General features: G+C 46.8%; 2 protein-coding genes across 2 annotated transcripts; both read right to left on the reverse strand.

Annotated features, from left to right (window-relative positions):
* Window positions 1-436: 436 nt before the first annotated feature.
* Window positions 437-1,001, reverse strand: LOC307111678 (peptidyl-tRNA hydrolase 2, mitochondrial-like). The gene is given in 2 exon segments (XM_079791655.1): window positions 437-620; window positions 623-1,001. Coding segments are annotated over 2 exon segments (537 nt in total). The 5' UTR covers window positions 999-1,001; the 3' UTR covers window positions 437-459.
* A 4,832-nt stretch (window positions 1,002-5,833) lies between these two features.
* On the reverse strand, window positions 5,834-12,333 carry FABP1 (fatty acid binding protein 1). Its single transcript, XM_079791624.1, has 4 exons — window positions 12,213-12,333; window positions 10,144-10,316; window positions 8,275-8,367; window positions 5,834-5,949 (listed from the first exon to the last, which is right to left on the reverse strand). The coding sequence occupies exons 1-4, from the start codon at window positions 12,277-12,279 to the stop codon at window positions 5,899-5,901; spliced, it is 384 nt and encodes a 127-aa protein (XP_079647750.1). The 5' UTR covers window positions 12,280-12,333; the 3' UTR covers window positions 5,834-5,898.
* Window positions 12,334-19,287: the final 6,954 nt, after the last annotated feature.

Below are 19,287 nucleotides of genomic sequence, written 5' to 3' on the forward strand. Positions count from 1 at the left end.
ACTCCTCCTGTGTCTTGAGAGTCCCAGGACCTCAGCTTCACCATTTACCAGCTGGGTCGTCCCAGGCAAACTGCTTTTCCTCTCTGTGCCCCTTCATCTACTCACTGATGTTCCTCTGGGCATAACAGAGCTTCTGCTCATGGTCTGAATGTCAAACCCACTGCCGTTTCCTGAGGAGTCCAAGTGGAAATAATAACATGTTTCACTTGGATGGTGTTTGCATTGTTTCATAAGCTCCTTATAAAAGACACGAGAGAAATATTGTATTGTCCATTTTACAGATGAGAAAACAGATAGAAAATCATAGATTAGTTGAACTATATCTTGAAGCCCAATATTTTTACTTTACATCATCTGCTTCATTTTTTTTTGGGGGGGGGGGAAGAAACTCAGCTTTTATTATTAGAATTTGACAGTTTAAAACACTTGTGGTGAGACAATCATGATACAAAATTCTATCTAGTAAAGTTTTAGGTGACCAGTGACTTTGTCAATTAGGTCTGCTGGTCCTGGCCCAATTCCCAGGACAGTTTGAGAACCTGGTGCAATCTGAGTACGTCCAGCATCTTGGATTAAACTTACAGTCAGTCCCAGCATCTTCGCGTGGGTCAGTAATGCATCAGAGTTTCTTCATCAGGGGCTTTGACCACCACTTTGGGCTGGCCACAGTATTCCCATTGTTTGAGCAATTCGGGGTTTTTCCTTTGAATTTGCTTGTAGGCAGAAACAGCAGCATGAGAACACTGGGCAGCCACTTTCCCTTTTCCCATCTTTAAGTAATTTCGAACCACAAGAATCATTTTGTACTCCCCACTTTCTCCTAAGACGCTTGCTTCAGTTCTGGTTTCTGTGTTTGTCTCATTCACTGAGCTTTTGGGGATCATCCCAAAGCGTACACGGAGGCCCCAGCCCAGGCACATGCCACAAGCTACTCCAGCAGCCACACTGAGTGCACTAGGATGAGCCAAATATTCCATTACCAAGGATTTGGAGAGCATCTAGTGCGCTTCTCCTCACCTCGCTCGCGTCTTTAGGCTCTTCACTTTTGAGGAGCGAGCACGCTTTGATCGCACGAGGTACCTCTTCCGCGGTTTCTGGACAACCTGCTTCATTTTTTAAAAAATTGCTCATTAAAAAAACATAGTTCCACAAAATTATTTTCTTGCAAAAAATTCAAACAATATAAATAATGCAGAAAGCTCTCTTGACCTCCCACACAATTCCTGTTCCCACTGTAGAATAATGGCTATTACTAGTATATAATCATCCATTCTCTCTCTCTCTCTCTCTCTCTCTCTCTCTCTCTCTCTCACACACACCCTCCCCCACACACATAAATAGATAATTTTGTTTCACATTTTAACAAAATTTACATGAATAATATTATACTGTTGATATTGTTCTAAAACTTGCTTTTTTAAATAAAAAAGATTAAGCTTTGTCTTAGAGGTAGTTCTATAACAGTCCATATAGCTCTGCCTTGTCCAATTCATCTACCAGAGGGTATTTCAGAGTATGGCTGTTCCACAGTTGATTTAACCTTTTCTTACTGTTGGGCATTTGTTTTCCATTTTTGGTGTTGCTCTTTTATATGCTTCTTTGTGCACACGTTTAAGCATTTCTCTGGGAGATACACAACAGTGGCATTACTAGGTGCTAGGGAAGTCACGCTGAGAAAAAGTAATGAATACAGTTAAATGATACTCCATATGGGCTGTACGAATTTCCTAGGTCCACCACCTTGCAAACACTGGATACTACCAATCATTTTACTTTTTGCTAGTTTGATTTGTAAAATGATAGCTCATCTTACATTCTCCCTTCCTGATTACTGTGACACTAAGCTTATCTCATATTGTGAATTCCTCATGAATGTCCTCAGCCCACCTTGCCATTGACTTGTTGGACTTCTTATTAATTTGGGGAGGCTTTTATATCCATCTATTAACCTCTGTTACATAAGCCACAAATATTTTCTCCCACATGGCTGCTTTTGTTTGAAATTGTGTTTACAGTGTCTTTTTTCATGTAAAATTAAAAATGTTTGAGGTAGTAAAATGAATTAATCTTTTTCTTCATGCCTTTTGCATGGTGTTTAAGAAGGTCTTCTACAATTCAAGTTACTTACCTATCATCATGTCAATTTCTAATATTTCACATTTATTCATTTTGCTCTTTATTTCATCTGGAATTTATTTTTGTGAGCCGTATATTGTAGTATGCTGTTGGTTCTTTGGATCTTGTGTGTGTGTGTGTGTGTGTGTGTGTGTGTGTGTGTGTGTGTATGTGTCTCCCAACCCTGAGTCCTTACTGAAGCTCCGAAGCTCTTTCCTTAAGTCTGCTTTAGCTCCTGAAATAATGCTTTCCCCTTTCCTTAAGACCCTGATCCACGTGGGAGAAGGAAGGCACATGTATGGAGAACACTATAGGGGAAGGCAGGAAGAACTTCATTCCACAAGAATGGTTCAGATAAAATGCCAATTGGGCAGTGCAGGACGCTTTTCTGCAGGAGGTGGCACTTAAATCACAAGGGGACTGAGAGGGTGTTTGGCTTGGCTGGTGTGCATATTCCAGGAAAGGGAGTGAAGCTAGGTTAAGAGGGGGCAGCTATGATTGAGGGAGGGTCGGCAAGCTACCTACCGTCCATGGCTCGGATGTGGCTGCCACCTGCTTCTTCTGTACAACGTATGAGCTAAGAATGGTTTTCACATGTTTAAACGATTAAAAAAACACAAAAGAAGATGATTACTTTATAACATAAAAACGATATGAAATTCACATTTCAGCGTCCATAAGTAAAGTCTTCTTGAAACATAGCTACGCCCATTTGTGTACTGTCTGTGGCTGCTTCCGTGCTGCACCAGCATAACTGAGGGTGGTGACCGAGACTGTTCACCTTCTAGGTTTTTACAGAAGAGTTGACTGACCTCTGATACAGAGACTTGAATGAATGCAGGTTTAGGAGTTTGACCCTTATGTGCTGGGCAATGAGCCAGGAAGTATAAGATCAGCTCTGTTTAGGAGGAAGATAACTATGAGCAGGGTGGAGGTTTGCAGGAGAGAGAGAGAGAGAGAGAGAGAGAGAGAGAGAGAGAGAGAGAGAGAGAGAGAGAAGAAGGGAGATGCCTTAGGTTGATTGTGAAATAATCTAAGTAATAAGTAACTGGGTTTCAAATCTAGAAGTTGAAAAAAGGAGGGGGAAATGTGGCAGATTCATTCCTTTATTAAGGTATTGTGATTTATAATAAGAAATACGTATTTGGTCTTCATCCTCAGTCCCTAAAACAGAGCTCCTGAAACCCTCATACTTCTCAAGTCATAAGAACACGAGGAGCCTCTTTTGTTCCCATAAGGGAACTTGGGGCGGGCTCCGGGGTGGGTCCCCAGAAAGAGAAAGCAGTAAGAAAGACCAAGGTTGTCATTTTCAGCTCCACCTCCCACTTCTTCAGAGAGGAAAGGGGCTAGAAATGGAGTTAATACTGGATCATGCCTACATGAGGCAGCCTCCCTAGACGCCAATAGTATGGGGTTCACAGCTTTTAGGACGGTGAACACATTTATGTATTGGGAGGGTGACAACCCCCAACTCCTCAGGGACAGAAGCTCCTGTGCTCAGACCCTCCCAGACCTCCCATGTATTTTTTTTTATTATCATATCCTTTAATAAACAGATGAATGTGAGTGTGTCCCTGAGTTCTGTGAGCTATTTCAGCAAATAATCGGATACAAAGTGGAGGAGGTCATTTCCAGCCAAGTTGGATAGAAGCGGTGGGTAACCTGGGGCCTGCTACTTGCGATTGGCCTCTAACCTGTGTGGGAGGGTGGCGGTCTCACAGGATTGAGCCCTTAACTGTGGGATCTGACACTATCTCCAGGTAGACAGTGTCATAACTGAGTTAAATTGTAGCACACCCAGCTGGTGTCCTAAAATTGCTTGTTGTGGGTAACATTCTCCCTCCCCGCCGCCACACACACACATTTGGTGGTCAGGAATATCTGAATACAGTGTTCTGCTGCTGGTGGGAATGCAGACTGGTGCAGCCATTATGGAAAACAGTACGGAGTGTCCTCAAAAAATTAAATATGGACCTGCCATTTGACCCAGTGATCCCACTTCTAGAAATATGTCCTAAGAAACTTGAAGCACCAAACAGAAAGAATATATGCACCCTTATGTTCATAGCAGCACAATTTACAATAGCTAAGATCTGGAAAGAGCCCAAATGCCCATCAGCAGATGAGTGGATTAAAAAACTGTGGTACATTTATACCATGGAATACTATGCAGCAGTAAAAAAGAATCTCTCACCCTTTGAAACAGCATGGAGAGACCTGGAGAGTATCATGCAAAGTGACATAAGTCAATCAGAGAAAGACAGGTATCACATGACCGGTATCACATGTGGGATCTAAGTAACAAAATAAACTGATGAACAGAGTGGATCTAGAGACATGGAAGCATGAAACAGAGTGCGAAATCTCAGAGGGAAGGTGGGGGAGGGTGGGTGGGTGGGTGGGAGGTAATCAACCAAAGACCTTGTAAGCATATATGCATTACCAATAAGGTGCTGAAGGCCTGGGGCGGGAGGCAGGGCCGGAGTGGGAGCGGGCTGGAGGGGGTTAATGGGGGGAAAAAGGGGACATATGTAATACTTTCAACAATAAAGAATTATTAAAAAATAAATAAAAAAAATACTCAACAATACTGTAAAAAAAAGAAAAAAAAGAATAAAGTGTTCTGTGTGAAAACAGAAGAGGAAGACTGGATTTTCCCCAAATAGCTTCTTTGTTGAGCTTTCTGTGAGCTGGGCAAGTTCTGGGAGCTGAGAGGTGTGAAGAAGATGGAAATGTCAGAGGATGGCAGCTCTTTGAAGTTGGGGGATGAACACTGTGACTTTGCTGGGGCTGCCATAACAAACTGCTACAGACTGGGAGGCTTACAGCACAGCAGGGTGTCCTCTTCCAGCCTGGAGGCCAGACATCTGAGAGCAGGTGCTGGCAGGGCTGTGCTCCCTCTGAGGGCACGAGGGAAGGACCTGCTCCAGGCCCCACTCCAGCTTCTGGTGGGTCCTGGGCGTGGGACAGCACACCTCCTATCTTCATGCTGTGTACTCCCCATGGAGGTGTCTCTGTCCAAATTCCCCCTTTTACTAAGGATGCCAGCGTATTGGGTTAGGCCCACCCTACTCCAGTATGACCTCACGTTAACTTGACTCGTGCATCTGCAATGGCCCTATTTTGAAATAAGGTCCCATTCTGGAGGTAATGAGGGTTAGGACTTTAACATGCAAATATGGGGGAGATGCAGCTTAACCCATAACAACTACCAGAGCCTGGTACAAGGTACTGTTCTGAGAAATCATTCTTCTCCCACATTCTGCCTCTGCTCATTGCATGTAGGGGATTTCCTTCTGAGCTTCCTCTGTTTACTCTGGCACCCCTTGCTAAGCTCCTCACTCAGCCCTCCCCTAGGAGGGGAATTGTTCATTGGTGGGCCAGCGCCCGCTCTTTTTGTTCATGTCCACTGGTGGGGGAGGCCGCTGTGGCCAGACTCTCTGTCCCCACAGGGACCCACCCTTCCCTTTGGGCCAGCACATCGCGTATCCATTTGCCCCAACTCCTAGGAAAGGTCATTTAGGGTTGTTCTACAAATCCAGCCACATTTCATGATCCTTGTGGGGTCGCCCAAGTGGGCAGCCTGGGGTCTGCTTCAGACCTGACCCCATGAGGATGGAATGTGCAGGTTATCAAAGTTTATGAAAATATAGGTGGTCAGTGTTTACTGATGTCGATAACACCATCTGTGAGAGGCCATCAAGAAGCAAAGACATTTTTTTTAAACAAAGTTTACTTTATTACATTAATTTTATACAGTGAAAGAATATGAAGTGAAGATGTCTAAATTCTCTTGCTGATTCTCTTGAAGACAATGTCACCCAATGTCATGGTCTGAAAGTCAGAAAAGAAATCATGCAGTAAGTATGATTGCAGAATTGTAATAAGTATACAATCTAACCTCTCTAACCATCTGATGTTGAATTGCAAAAGATGACTAAGTCATCAAAATAGCTGTAAATATGCTATCATATGTAACAGCCCAGAGTCCTCTGTTTTTTATAGGACCAGAGAAAGGGTTGGCAATCTTTTCTAAAATCCCAGGCCAACTTTTTGTCACTTTCCTTCCTCATGTGGACAGTTGTCCTGACTCTTACTGAAGTCTTTTCTACATTAATGGCTGTTAGAGCAAGACCATCAAAACCAGTTTTGTCCAATCCAATTTCTCAAAGTTTTATTGAGTGCCTACTATGTACCAAACACATGTTGAATAGCAAGGACACACGTATATGGAAACACCGAGGCACCCAGCCTGGAACATAGCAGGTAGAGCATAATTTTCTTCCAAAGCTGCAAAGCATATAAAAACACTAGATTTCTTGGGCTCATCAGTTTTTGAGTTTTTGAGGCATGTTCCCTTTCCCCCCCGATCCACTAATTCTCTTGAACAAGACTGTGGCAATGTCATTAGAGTTAAAAAGGAGTCTCTTAGTTTCTGCAGCAATGGAATGGAATGGAAAGATTTGGGTTTGAACCTTGGTTCTACAACTCATTGTAGATGACCTTGGACAGGTCAACCTGTCTATTAAACCCCCCATCCTGCCTCCTTCATTGGAGATGTGAGGATTAGAAGAGACGGAGAGTATTGAAGGACATTGGCCAAGGCTAAGCCCAGGACTGATCCTCTCCTGCTCCCCTGCTGATGCCTCCCTGATATGCTGTGAATGTACCGGGGGTGGGGGGTGGAGGGCGTGCTCACACTCTCCCAAGTTGAGGGATTTTTGTACTTGGACTGAGTGATGACAGACCCCGGCTGTTACTCCCTAAAGTACAGTCTGGGGCACGGAAGAGCCAGGGGACATAATTGATGGAGAGACACTGCACTGGGTCGGAGACAGAAGTGGCTGGCAGCCAGGCACCAAGGATGACGTGGCACACACCACGACAGTGTGCCAGATTCATAAGCTGCCATGAATATGATTCTCCTTATTAACGCCGAATGGGCAAAGGCATTTGTTGCCTGCCCTGGGCTTGTAGGGCACATAGACGTCTTTGTGGCTTCTTGGTGAGTGTGGAGGCAGAAGAGAAGGGCTATGGCTAATAATCATTGCACTGTCATAAAACAGAAAAAGCAACAAAAGGGCCCAACTTTTGGCCAAACAAAACCTTCCTTGCATGTGGGTTCTGTGTCAGTGGAAGGGCTCTTCTGTGAATCAGAGGCACACAGGAGACGACAAGTGGATTTCTGCCCTCTAGCCCGTGAGCGTGTCCTGAGGCCAAAGCCCCGTGGAGACCGAAGAGGGTGGGCTGTGCTGGTAGCTCTACATGACCCGGAGTCTCCTACCCAGCGCCTCTCTTGCCCCATCTTACTTAGGTTTGGTGAAGGACGGGTAGGGCAATGAGGAGAGAAGGAAATGGGAAGGCTGGAGTGGTGAATCCGGACCAGGAATGTCGTGGTGGAAGGACAGCCCGAAGGAGCCCAGGGAGAGTGGGGAAGCCCCAGTGGGGGTCGCTGCCTGCACATGTGGAGTCTGGTGAATTAGTAAAGGGTGCTCCTTCCTCAAGACACTGATCTGTTGGGAAGCTACCCTAATGCACTGAACTCCTAGACCAGTGATGGCGAACCTATGACACGCGTGTCAGCACTGACACGCGTAGCCATTTCTGATGACACGCAGCCGCTGAGGCGGCCGCATGCCGAGGATGAAACATTTGCTGCTCCTGAGGATGAAACATTTGCGAAATAATGTTTTTTCCTCAAAGTGACACACTACCCGAGTTATGCTCAGTTTTTTGGCGAAGTTTGACACACCAAGCTCAAAAGGTTGCCCATCACTGTCCTAGATTAACACTCCTGACTGGCAGACACTGCACAATTGTAATAAGTGTGCAAGTCTAACCTGTCTGTAAGGGGAGTGGTTCTTCCGAAGGTGTGCTGTGGTGCAACTGTGGGTGGCAGCCCTGTGAGACATACCCCACTCAGAGGAACCCTAGCTCTGCTTTTCCTCGCTATTTGTTGCCTCAGTGTCCCCATTTAGAAAACGGAGGGTTACTGGGAAGATTGCAGGTATGTGTGTCAACTGCCTGGTACATAGTGGGTCCTCAGGAGGTGGCAGCAGAGACGAACAGCAGCAAAGGTGGGGGGAAAGGTGGCTCCTCACTTGGCTCTACACCTCTTCCCTCAAGCACTGGGAGCCACAGCTCAGAGTGGCAACTTACGTGGATGACTGTGTCTCCATTGAGTTCTGACACGGACTTGATGCCTTTGAAAGATGTCACCAGTTTATTATCACCTTCCAAATGAACGACTGCCTGCAGGGGTCAGAAGAGATGGCCCGTGAGGAAGGGTTTGGCAGGGAGCAAGGCATTTGCTAATGAGGTTGGCTCCCTGGCATGGGTCTCTGCTTACAACAACCCATTGCTCATCTTTATACAAGGCCAACCTCCCAGCTCTCTGACTCCTAATAGAAGTGAATTGTATTTAAAAACTAAAAGAAGCCCTGGCTGATGTGGCTCAGCAGTTGAGCGTCAACCTATGAACCAGGTCACCTTTCGATTCCTGGTCAAGGCACATGCCCGGGTTGTAGGCTTGATCCCCAGCAGGGAACATGCAGGAGGCAGCCAATCAATGATTCTCTCTCATCATTGATGTTTCTATTTCTCTCTCTCTCCCTCCCTCTCCCTTCCTCTCTCTGAAATCAATAAAAACATTAAAAAATTTACTTAAAAGAAAATAACTGGAAGAAGTGGTCCGGGTATCTTTTGCCAGACTTAAATTTAGGCTTGGTGATCTAGAAATCAGCATACAACACCTAACTGGCTCAAAACACTGAAGTAAACTTGAGTAAAATCTCAATTCTCCAAGCTAATGGAGGGAGGTGGTAGCAAGATTTCAGAACTGGCCGGTTGGGAGAGCACATTCCAGCATGCTTATCGTTCTTCTTGGGGTATCCTTCTCAAGCTTTATGCACCCAGGGAGAGGGAACAGAAACCCAGGAAGAGGAAACAGGGAGCAGAAGACACTGGCCAGCAGTAAAAATTTGCCTCCAAAATGGACAATCGGAAAAGGTCTGTGGTAAAACCCAGGACCACGTGCCCCTTTCTATGGGCACATGGAAAGGATTTTCCTCCTAAATTTTATCACAGATGTCCTGACCTGTAGTGTTGTATCTGGAGAAGCAGAAATAAAGACTGCTTTTCCTCGCTATTTGTTGCCTCAGTGTCCCCATTTAGAAAACGGAGGGTTACTGGGAAGATTGCAGGTATGTGTGTCAACTGCCTGGTACATAGTGGGTCCTCAGGAGGTGGAAATACCGACGTGCTGAGCCCAATGCACAAAGTTGTCTGGAGGGGAGGAGTGGAGGCGGCTGCTCAGCGGTGCTGGCCATGCTGGGGTGGGTGGAGTTTCTAAGGAAGGAAGAGAGGCTCCTGGTGGCGGGCACCCCAGTGCCTGGATCTCCATGCCTGCGCCTGCTGATGCTCACACAGCCTGCACCCAGCGCTCATTACACACCTGAGCCACCGCCCAGTGGAAAAGATGTGGCCCTGCCTTCAGTCTGGGAAGGGTGATGGTGCCTGTTTTACAGATGAGGTAGCTGAGGCCGGGGGCTCGGGGGTCACCCCTGAAGGCTTGGTATTCTGGGGTTGTCAGCACCTCCTGCAGGAAGCTTCTCCCCAGGACCACTTGCTCGAGGCCTAGAAAAGCCAGTTTAATTTGGACTCAAGGAGACCCAGGGCTCTGTGAAGGGTTTTTCACTGACCCCCACTTGCCCACTGTTGGGCCTGGAAGAACCTGGACTTAGTGACTCAGTCCCTTGCTGTATGCATGGTCCCGCCAGTTCCTCCGTATTGGGAGAGCTCGGATTCTTGGGCCAGAGCACCCTCATCATCAGTCCTTTGGGAAGTTTTCCCTAAGAGCTTCTTCCCTAGGAGCTGACGTTGTCTTTCTGCTTCTCACCCCAGAAGTAAGTTCAGAGAAAGGGCATCCATGTTGGGAATGTGAGGTGTGACCCTCGAGGGAGGAAGCCCTGGGACCAAGCTCCAAGAAAAGTTCCAGAAGCAGAGTGTGGCTGGAGGGGCATCTCTTACCTTGACCTTCTCCCCAGTCATGGTCTCCAGCTCGCACTCCTCCCCCAAGGTGAACTCATTCTGGATCACTTTGGACCCGGTGGTGATGGTGAGCTTGAAGTGGTTCCCATTCTGCACGACCTCCGACACTCCCTTGAGGTCCTTCCCCTTCTGGATGAGGTCGTCAGGCAGACCTAGTGGAAACCATCTGAGGTTTAGAGACCGGCAGAGGTGGGAGTTGCAAGGCAGAGGTCACAGAGGAAGTCTGTAGTACGGAGGGGGAGAGGGAAGTGATGTGTCTCCCTGGAGGCCACAGGCATGGAGTCCTGTGAGTAACATGGGCCTTGCCCTTGAAAGGAAGGGTCAGTGGCCTGACTTGACCTGCCCTGGCCGGCTCACCATCTTGTCAGTTGGTTTATAAAGAAGACACTCTTCTGGCCTGAAGACCTCTCCTGTCTTTTTTTTTTTTTAAAATATTCACCAGGGTATATTTTCCCATTGATCTTTTAGAGAGAGGGAAAGACAGAGAGAAACATCTATGTGAGAGAAATACATCAATTGGTTGCCTCCTGCATGCTCCCTGACCGGGGAGGAGTCTACAACCAAGGTACGTGCCCCCGACTGTAATAGAATTTGGGACCCTTTGGTCTGCAGGCCGATGCTCTATCCACTGAGCAAAACCGGCTCCCATCATGAGCACCTGTTTCTTACTCACTCTCCTTCCTCACTCTCCTCCTTTAACACCCAGAGAATTTGCTCTTTGAGTATAAGCATTTCATCCTCCACACTCAAGTTGGCTGATACAGTTTATCTTCCAAGCCAGATCACTCTTGAGAGTGAGAAGTGGGGTTGGGGATGCTACTATGCCAGAGCAACATGCACCAACTGGGCCTGTCCTGGTCAACATCTGTCCACCTAGCCCTCTCTCGACCTCTGCTGGTAAGGCTCTCGAAGAGGAGGTATCAGGAGTCCCTTCTCCTGGGACAGAGCTTTACAAATTTCAGAGCATGTCTGTGGTGTCATATGAATTGAGGTTTACAAACTCACATGCATTGATAGTGGGCGGGGGGGAGGGTCCTGTTGCACAGGTGAGGGATGTGAGCCACAGAGAGGTGGCGTGACTTTCCCTATAGGAGATCCAAGCTCTCTAAAGGTCCCCCTCCCTCTGTCTTTGCTGTTTTTCCCACCCTTCTCCCTCTTGGCACCCTTCCTTGTCACATGGCCCATTTGCTCATAAGGCTTCCTCTACCGGGAGTGCAATCCCCTCTTCCAGTCCCCTAGTGGACACCTGCTCATCTCCCAAGGTTTAGACAAGGCTCACCTTCATCACCATCAAACCTCCTCTCCTTGCCCTCCTGTGAGCACCACATCCTCCTGCACAATCCTCTGGGGGACACAACGGGTGAAAGTGGGGTCTCTGGGAACCAGTGCCTGCTTCAGTTCCTGGTGCAAACACTTCCTATCTGAGTGACCTTGGTTGGAATTACTTAACCTTTCAAGGTCTCAGTTGCTTTGACTGTAAAATGGGAAAAACAGTAATACCCAACTCAGAGTTTTTTCATTGAGGATTCAGTGGGATATTGCATGTCAAGGGCTTAGCACAGTGCCTGGCACCGAGTCAACACTCAGTACACATTAGGAGATTCTTTATTGTATTTATTTCGTCTCATTTTCCTCGCTAAACTGTGACTTTGGAAATGTGGCTCATTGACATGTTTTCCTTGTATCTGTCCAGCACAGTGCTTAGAATATGGTTGGCCTTAAATCAATGTTTGTAGAATGAATGGCTGGCTGGATGAATGAATGAGTGAACAAGGTCACACAATGAGTTACTAGCAGAGGTGGCTTCAATCCAAATCAGACACTAGTTCAGTGCTCCTTCCACTTGCCTATGGGTGGCTCATCCAGTGAGGACCAGAACAAGCTGCCAGTGACTGCAAAAGGAACAAGCACAGCATGGCCCTGCCTGCATAAAGCCCGAGCCTCTCCTCCCATCCCAGCATCCAGCCTGCATTTGTGACTGGCCACCACCTGCCGGGTCAGACACTGATTGCCATGACCGCTGGCTTGGTGTCCAGGTCAGCACTCACCAATTGCCTTCATGAAGGGCTCAAAGTTTTCCTGGCTCTGCAGCTGGTACTTGCCGGAGAAATTCATGGTGGCGATGAGGCTCCCTCCACAGTTGATCGGCAGCTCTGCTGGTGGGGCTGTCCAGTGTGGGCTGATTTATAAGAGGCTATTTCCCCTTGGAGTGTTGGCCATAGGTCAGCATCTGTCACCTCCTTTATGGCCAGGTTCAAATATTAACTCGAGAGCAATGGTCAACGATAAAAAACACACAGGATGGGCACAGCAGAGATTTGATCTAATTCAGCAAACATTAACGGGTGTCAATCAAGTGCAAAGCCCTATGGTCCTGCAGCCTTTAAGGTGCTACTCACCCATGAAATGTGTGCATATATGTGTGTATGTATACATATCTGTACATACATGTTTATGTATGTATATATACGTGTGTGTATCTAGAGCTAGACAAACAGAAAAATACTAAATAATCCCTTTAAACTCAAAAACCTCACCTTATTTACATAACCTTTTGATCTCTTCCCAGACTTAATTTTTACAAAGATGCCATCAGCCCCTAGACCAGTGATGAGCAACCTTTTGAGCTTGGTGTGTCAAACTTCGCCAAAAAACTGAGCATAACTCGGATAGTGTGTCACTTTGAGGAAAAAACCAACTCCAAGACTCTAGTCGCAAATGTTTCATCCTCAGGAGCAGCAAATGTTTCATCCTCGGCATGCGGCCGCCTCAGCGGCCGCGTGTCATCAGAAATGGCTACACGTGTCAGTGCTGACACGCGTGTCATAGGTTCGCCATCACTGCCCTAGACTCTAGGGGCCTAGAGCTATTTTGTATTCCAGGGAATGTCTCCTCGACAGGCTCCTCCGCAGTCCAAATCAGGCTCCCTTTTTTTTTTAATCCTCACCCGAGGATATTTTTCCATTGATTTTTTTTTTTTTTTTTAGAGAGAGTGGAAGGGAGGGGGAGAGAGGGAGAGAGAACATCAGTTGGTTGCCTCCCCCATGTGCCCTGACAAGGGCGGAGGATTGAGCCTAAAATCAGGGTACGTGCCCTTGACCAGAACTGAACCCGGGACCCTTTGGTCCTCAAACTGACGCTCTATCCACTGAGCCAAACTGGCTAAGGCAGTGGTCGTCAAATTGTGGCTCGCGAGCCACATGCGGCTCGCGAGCCGCGGTTTGCCGCTCTGGTGACTAATGAGTTTGCCAACCACTGCTAGACTAACTGTTATCGTGTAGTTGGAAGCTGTGAGGCTTAGGCAATTGTGGCATATTGTGTGCAAAGAGGTAAAGGGTAGTATATGACAGTGGTTGGCAAACTCATTAGTCAACCGAGCGGCAAACCGCGGCTTGCTAGCCGCATGTGGCTCGCAAACTGCAGTTTGCCGACCACTGGGGCATCAGTCTCCTTTTTGAACTGTCAGAACAGTACATACTAAAGAGAAGGTGTAAGCCTTTAAACCAGTGGTGTGGCAATTGAGATGCGTTTTATTCGGCAGATAAAGGGTAGTGGAGAGAAAGAAGGCCGTACCTGCTGAGCCAACTGGACAGGTCAGGGCCGCGCTTGGCTTGTGCTTGCTCTCACTCCGCTCTCTGTGCCCGTCTTTCCTTCACAGGTTCACCCCCTCTGGGATTCCTCTGGGCCAGAGAGCACTTGGCAAACACCTATACTCTAATTCCTACTGGGATTACTTCTCTTTCACGGCACTTCTTCCTTGGGATTCCCAATACCTGGCGCTTGAGAGGTGTCCAATTAATGATGGGTCAACAAATAAAGCCGTCAAACCATAACGAGGCCACGGCTCTTCCCGTAAAAGGAAAAGAAGGGACACAGAGAGATATGGAGTAGTCCGGTAGGCACACACTCTCAAACCACGGGATCACTGGGCTGGGCAGCCAGGAGATTGAGAACCTGGCTGGGAACTTTTTCTCCTTTGTCTTGGCAGAACACAATTTAGAATCTGTGTTTCCTGAGCTGCTGCCCCCTTTTTGCTGAAAGAAATGCTTTTCACTCTTTATTACAGCCCAAAATTCATTTTGGTTTATACCTGGCATATAAATTCCACATCCAGACCCTCTCCCATGACCACAGATGTCAGGTGAACACCCCCCCCCCCCGCCCCCAGTGCTGCTAACTGGGCTCTAAGGTGGAGATTGGGAAGGAGGGTTGAGAAAGTTTCTCCTTAGTGTAAGTCAGCACCCATCCCAGAGGCCTCTAGGAAGCCTGGATCCATTGGGTAGTCCTTTCCCGGGGTCTGAGGAAAAGCGGGGCCTGAGACTGCCTGTACTTCTCCAGGCAATGCCTGGGCAGAACGCACATCCCCTGGTCAGGGGTCTGGCACAGCCAGTGGAGAGCTGACAGCTCCCACCGCAGTCACAAGGCAAGGATCCTGCCCCCTCCCCCCCCAACCCCCAGGTCCTACACAGAGCAATCCTCAGGCAACCCCCACTAGCCTCCTTTTGGTCAGGTTTCTTGTGTGTGAGTTTTGATGCCAAGGAGGTTAGTGGCCATTTCAAGATTTATCACTTGTGAACAGTGTTCCATAAAATGAGGAGAGGGGAATGACATTTCCCACCCACGAGCTAAGCAAACACAAGAAGAGATAAGCTTGATTGGGATGACAAAGTTCAAGTGGCTTTCAAGAAAGAGACTCCCACTTCATGGGAACGGCTTCTGATTTTTGTCAACCAGAGACTCCAGTGCCCCTCCAGTCCCCACTAGACGTTCCCTCTTCTCACGCTCCCTTCTCAGCTGAGCAGCATGGAGGTGAGGGAGAGGAGGTAATGTCCAGGATATGACTGGCATTCATTCTAAGCGAGGCACCTTTGCACCTGTGTCTGATCCCAGGCGGTCTACAGTACTAGCTTGCCCACTTCCCTGTGTGCCCTGGGAACCCATCGGCGAGAGGCAGGGCTGCCGATGGGAAGTCCTGGGTTTGGGCCCAGCTCTTTTCTCTGTCTGGACAAGGATTCTTGGGCCAGAGCACCCTCATCAAGGATTCAGCCTTTCAGAGTGTCCACTCTCCGCCTGTGAAAGCACTGTGTGACAGTCAAGTCCTTCTGGAACGTGAGCTCATATCAGAGAGACTCAGAGCACTTTGCATTTGCTTCTGCCACGTGTCCAGAGGTTATCAGGTGTCACCAGCCCAGGACCAATTTTTATGTTTGTCTCCGGGCTTGGGGACAAGCTTCTTCCTATTTCCCTGGGCCATTGGGTAGTGTCTCCAGTCCCTGGTTTACTATGGTGCAGCTGCCCTACCAGGCGTCTCATATCCCACTTTGTGTCAGACCTAAGGCCTCCTCTCCCGAGGGGTATGATAAGCCATGCTCCTGGCCACCGGGCCTGTCTCCAGGTCTGACAACCACGCCAGGTGCCCAGACTTATCTCCCTGCTCATTGCTCTGACCTTCAGTGCCCTCTATGCTACTGGCACCTGGGATTTTAATCCTTGTTTGTGACCTCAGCTGTATTTCTGTACCTTCTAGCTGTGCTGAGTAAAGAGTTTGCATCAGCTCTGTTGGCCATGTTGTAGGTCCTAGAACTGTTGTGTTTTTATTTTGTGCTGATGTATTTTTGTTTTTTAAAATATATTTTTATAGATTCCAGAGAGGAAGGGAAAGGGAGAGAGAGATAGAAACATCAATGATGAGAGACAATCATTGATCAACTGCCTTCTGCACTCCCCCCTCTGGGGATTGAGCCTGCAACCTGGGCATGTGCCTTGACCTGGAATTGAACGGTGACTTCTTGGTTTATGGTCAACACTCAACCACTAAGCCACGCCAGCTGAGCTATTTTGTGCTGTTTTAAATCCTTTTGATGGGATTTCAGGATCTATATCCTTCAGGAAAAACTTTTTATTTCCCTTATTAATCCTCACCCCAGGATTTTTTCCCCATTAATTACCAAAAAATGTTTTTATTGATTTTAGAGAGAGAGGAAGGGAGAGGGAGAGGTAGAAACATCAAGGATTAGAGAGAATCATTGATCAACTGCCTCTTGCATGCCCCTACTGGAGATCAAGCCCACAACCCCGGCATGTGCCCTGACCAGGAACCGAACCAGTGACTTCTTCTTCTTCTTCTTTTTTTTTTTTTTTTTACCAGTGACTTCTTAATTCATGGGTCGACACTCAACCACTGAGCAATACTGGCTGGGCCCATTAATTAATTAATTAATTAATTAATTAATTAATTAATTTCTTTTATTAATCCTCACTTGAGCATATTTTTCCATTGATTTCTAGAGAGAATGGAAAAGAGATGGAAAGACAGAGAGAAATATCGATGTGAGACATATCCATTGGTTGCCTCCTGCACAAGTCCTGACCAGGGCTGGGGCTGGGGAGGAGCCTGAAACCTAGGTACGTGGCCTGGATGGGAATTGAACCCGAGACCCTTTAGTCCACAGGCCTGTGCTCTAACCACTTAGCAACACTGGTCAAGGCAGGAAAACTTTTAAAAGACATTCTTAAGCCTTTTCTTTCCTTTGCCTACCCTGTTTCACTGTAAATTCCTTAAAGAGTACCCGGTAACAATGGTCCAGTACCTAGAGCGGGATCTGCATTAAAGCCATGTAATGCCCAGGACATTTTAGACATAGACCCACTGAGGGTCAAAAGTACATGTATGGCAAACAAACATTGTGGGCGGTGGTTTGCACTGTAAAAGGAATCAGGCTACACAGACTACTCTGAAAAGTGTACTCAGCAAAATTTCCTCTTACATAATAACTTTCAGAAATATCCTTATTGTGTAAAGTGAGGCCTTCCTAGGACTTAGTTTAGGTCCTCAGTGGGATCTCCTTTGCTTTGAACAGTAGAGGGAAACCCGTAGATTACATGGCAGGCAGTGGAGATCATTTGAGGGCTGATGCAATCAAGGAAGAACTCAAAACTTAACCTGTAAGGCTAGTTCATAAGTCCCCTATTTGGTTGTAAAAAGCTAATAGCATTTGTTTGTCTTATATCACTGGGTTCTTGTGTTCCTTTGCCCTCTGAGGGTTGAACGCTGGTCCAGTTGGCATCAGATCAGCCTGATACGTCAAAGAGAAATCTCTTCCAAATGATCCTTGGCTAACTTGCATTCCACACCCTGCAATCCTGCATCCTCTTTGCTTTTGAGCTGTGAGCCATCAGCCCTCCAGAGCCAGGACAGCCACTCCACTGACATCCTTCTAGGCTCTGCTGCTTTCTCAGCTCCTCTAGATCAATGTCCCCAATAGCAATTTCTAGTCTATTCCATCAGTTCTATTCATAGTGATAAAATAGCAGCTTCCATTAATTGAATGCTAAGTAGATGCTTTGTACTGTCACACTGAAATCTCAAAACAATACTGTAAGATCAAAACATCTCAAAGAGTTGCATTTATCTATTTTAAAAGATAAGCATATCAGCTTGGGGAAGTGGCCCCAACTGTCCTTCTTTTTCAGATCCTAATAAAAATGGCCTTCCTAGATAAGGAATGATTTTGATAATGGCCTTGGTACGTATTCCTCATTCCATCCATTGGCTCAGATTTTCTGGGAAGGGGTAGGGCAATCAGTGCAGTTGTGAGGTCCAAAGGTCCTTAGCCATTTTGTCAAGCATAAGAAGACCTTTCATCCACACAGGAGCCAAGGTTCAGCTCTGCCTGTTATCTAGGGCCATCAAAGGCTTCTGGACTGAGTGCTGACTTCAGAACATTTCAGGCCCCATCAAAGGAGCCATTGGCTCCTGCTGCTTCCTTAATCTCAAGGAGATTAATTTTATCTGCAAGTCAACGGTCATAGGACCAAGTTCTTAGGTAGGAAGAGTAGACTTGGGACCACTAAAGCTGTGATCCACCCACTAGGACGTGTGTGCTGACACAGGACTCCCAACCACAGCCCATCATTCTTCCCAGCCCAGAAAGAGAGGCCCCAGGTAGAAGGAGGGTGAGAACAAGGGAGACACATCAGAGGACTCACCTGCCCAAGATATTTATTTCCCCCATTTGCCTGCTGTCCTCCTCTTCTCATTCCCAGTCTGAAAACCCCACTATTACATCATGACTGGGTTAGATAATATACCAGAATAAGGTTACCAACTGTTCTGGGATGATGCCTTTCTTTATTTGTTTGTCTTTTTTGTTGTTGTAGTTATTTGTGATATGACATGATAGTCCATGGTATCTATTATTATTCTATTTTAACATCTTTGTAACAGTTCTTTTGAAAATGTTACTGGTTTATGAAATCCAAAAATAGGGGGCACGGGGCTATAAAGTAAGGTTGGTAAAATGCCCCCCTTCACCATCCCCTACCCAAGTCCTCTTATTTCACTAGACTTCTTTTGTCACTTCATCTAGTTGACAATGAAGACTAAAAAGTAATAGGAATAAACAACATACACTCAGAATTTTAAGCCCCACATCTACATAAACATGATTCACAGATTTACCTCTACTCAACTCAGACAATAGGTACCCTCCAGAATGAAAGTCAGTGTATCCAAGGTCATTCTTCAAGATTAATACGTTTGTATAAGGTTCTTGCTTCCTGACTTTAACCAGCAATGTTTTCCCTTTTCTTATTGTACAACTGGGACACAAACAACACTGCCCTCAAACTCAAAACTTCTGTGGAGCAGGCACCCGGGCACCATTGTTTGGGTGCCTCAGCCTCAAGGTGTCTGTGAAGCAGGAGATGTGTTTCAATTGAGGCTTGACTGGAGACAGATTGCCTCCCAAGGTCACTTGTCTGTTTTTTGTCAGGATGCAGTGTGGACTGAGAGCCCGAGAGCCAGCCTGTTGGCCTAGTTACTCCATTAGTTCTCTCCTATGGGGCCTCTACATAGGGCAGCTCAACACATGGGTGCTTGCTGTCCCCATTTCAGAGATATGACAGATAGACAGACAGACAGACAGAGACACAGATACAGAAAGAAAGTAAAATAGAGGCTGAGAGGAAGGAAGGGACCTCAAGAATGAGAGTACAAGAGAAGTGACAGGACCTGACTTCCCATCACCTGGGCTGTACACTATGTTGTTCAGAAGCCAGTTACTAAGCTCTCAGCGGACACACAAGGATGTTCCCACCAGGAGGCTGGACTCACTCAAAGTC

Source organism: Cnephaeus nilssonii (genome assembly GCF_951640355.1).
Source record: "Cnephaeus nilssonii genome assembly, chromosome: 15".
Classification (NCBI taxonomy): Eukaryota; Metazoa; Chordata; class Mammalia; order Chiroptera; family Vespertilionidae; genus Cnephaeus; species Cnephaeus nilssonii.

Excerpts from the sequence above, each read along its gene's own strand:
- FABP1 (XM_079791624.1), bottom strand. The coding sequence starts at position 12,279 with ATGAATTTCTCCGGCAAGTACCAGCTGCAGAGCCAGGAAAACTTTGAG. Across the intron at positions 10,317-12,212 it reads GCCCTTCATGAAGGCAATTG|GTCTGCCTGACGACCTCATC; the intron begins GTGAGTGCTGAC and ends GGTTTCCACTAG. Across the intron at positions 5,950-8,274 it reads ATGGAGACACAGTCATCCAC|ACCATGACATTGGGTGACAT; the intron begins GTAAGTTGCCAC and ends TCTGACTTTCAG.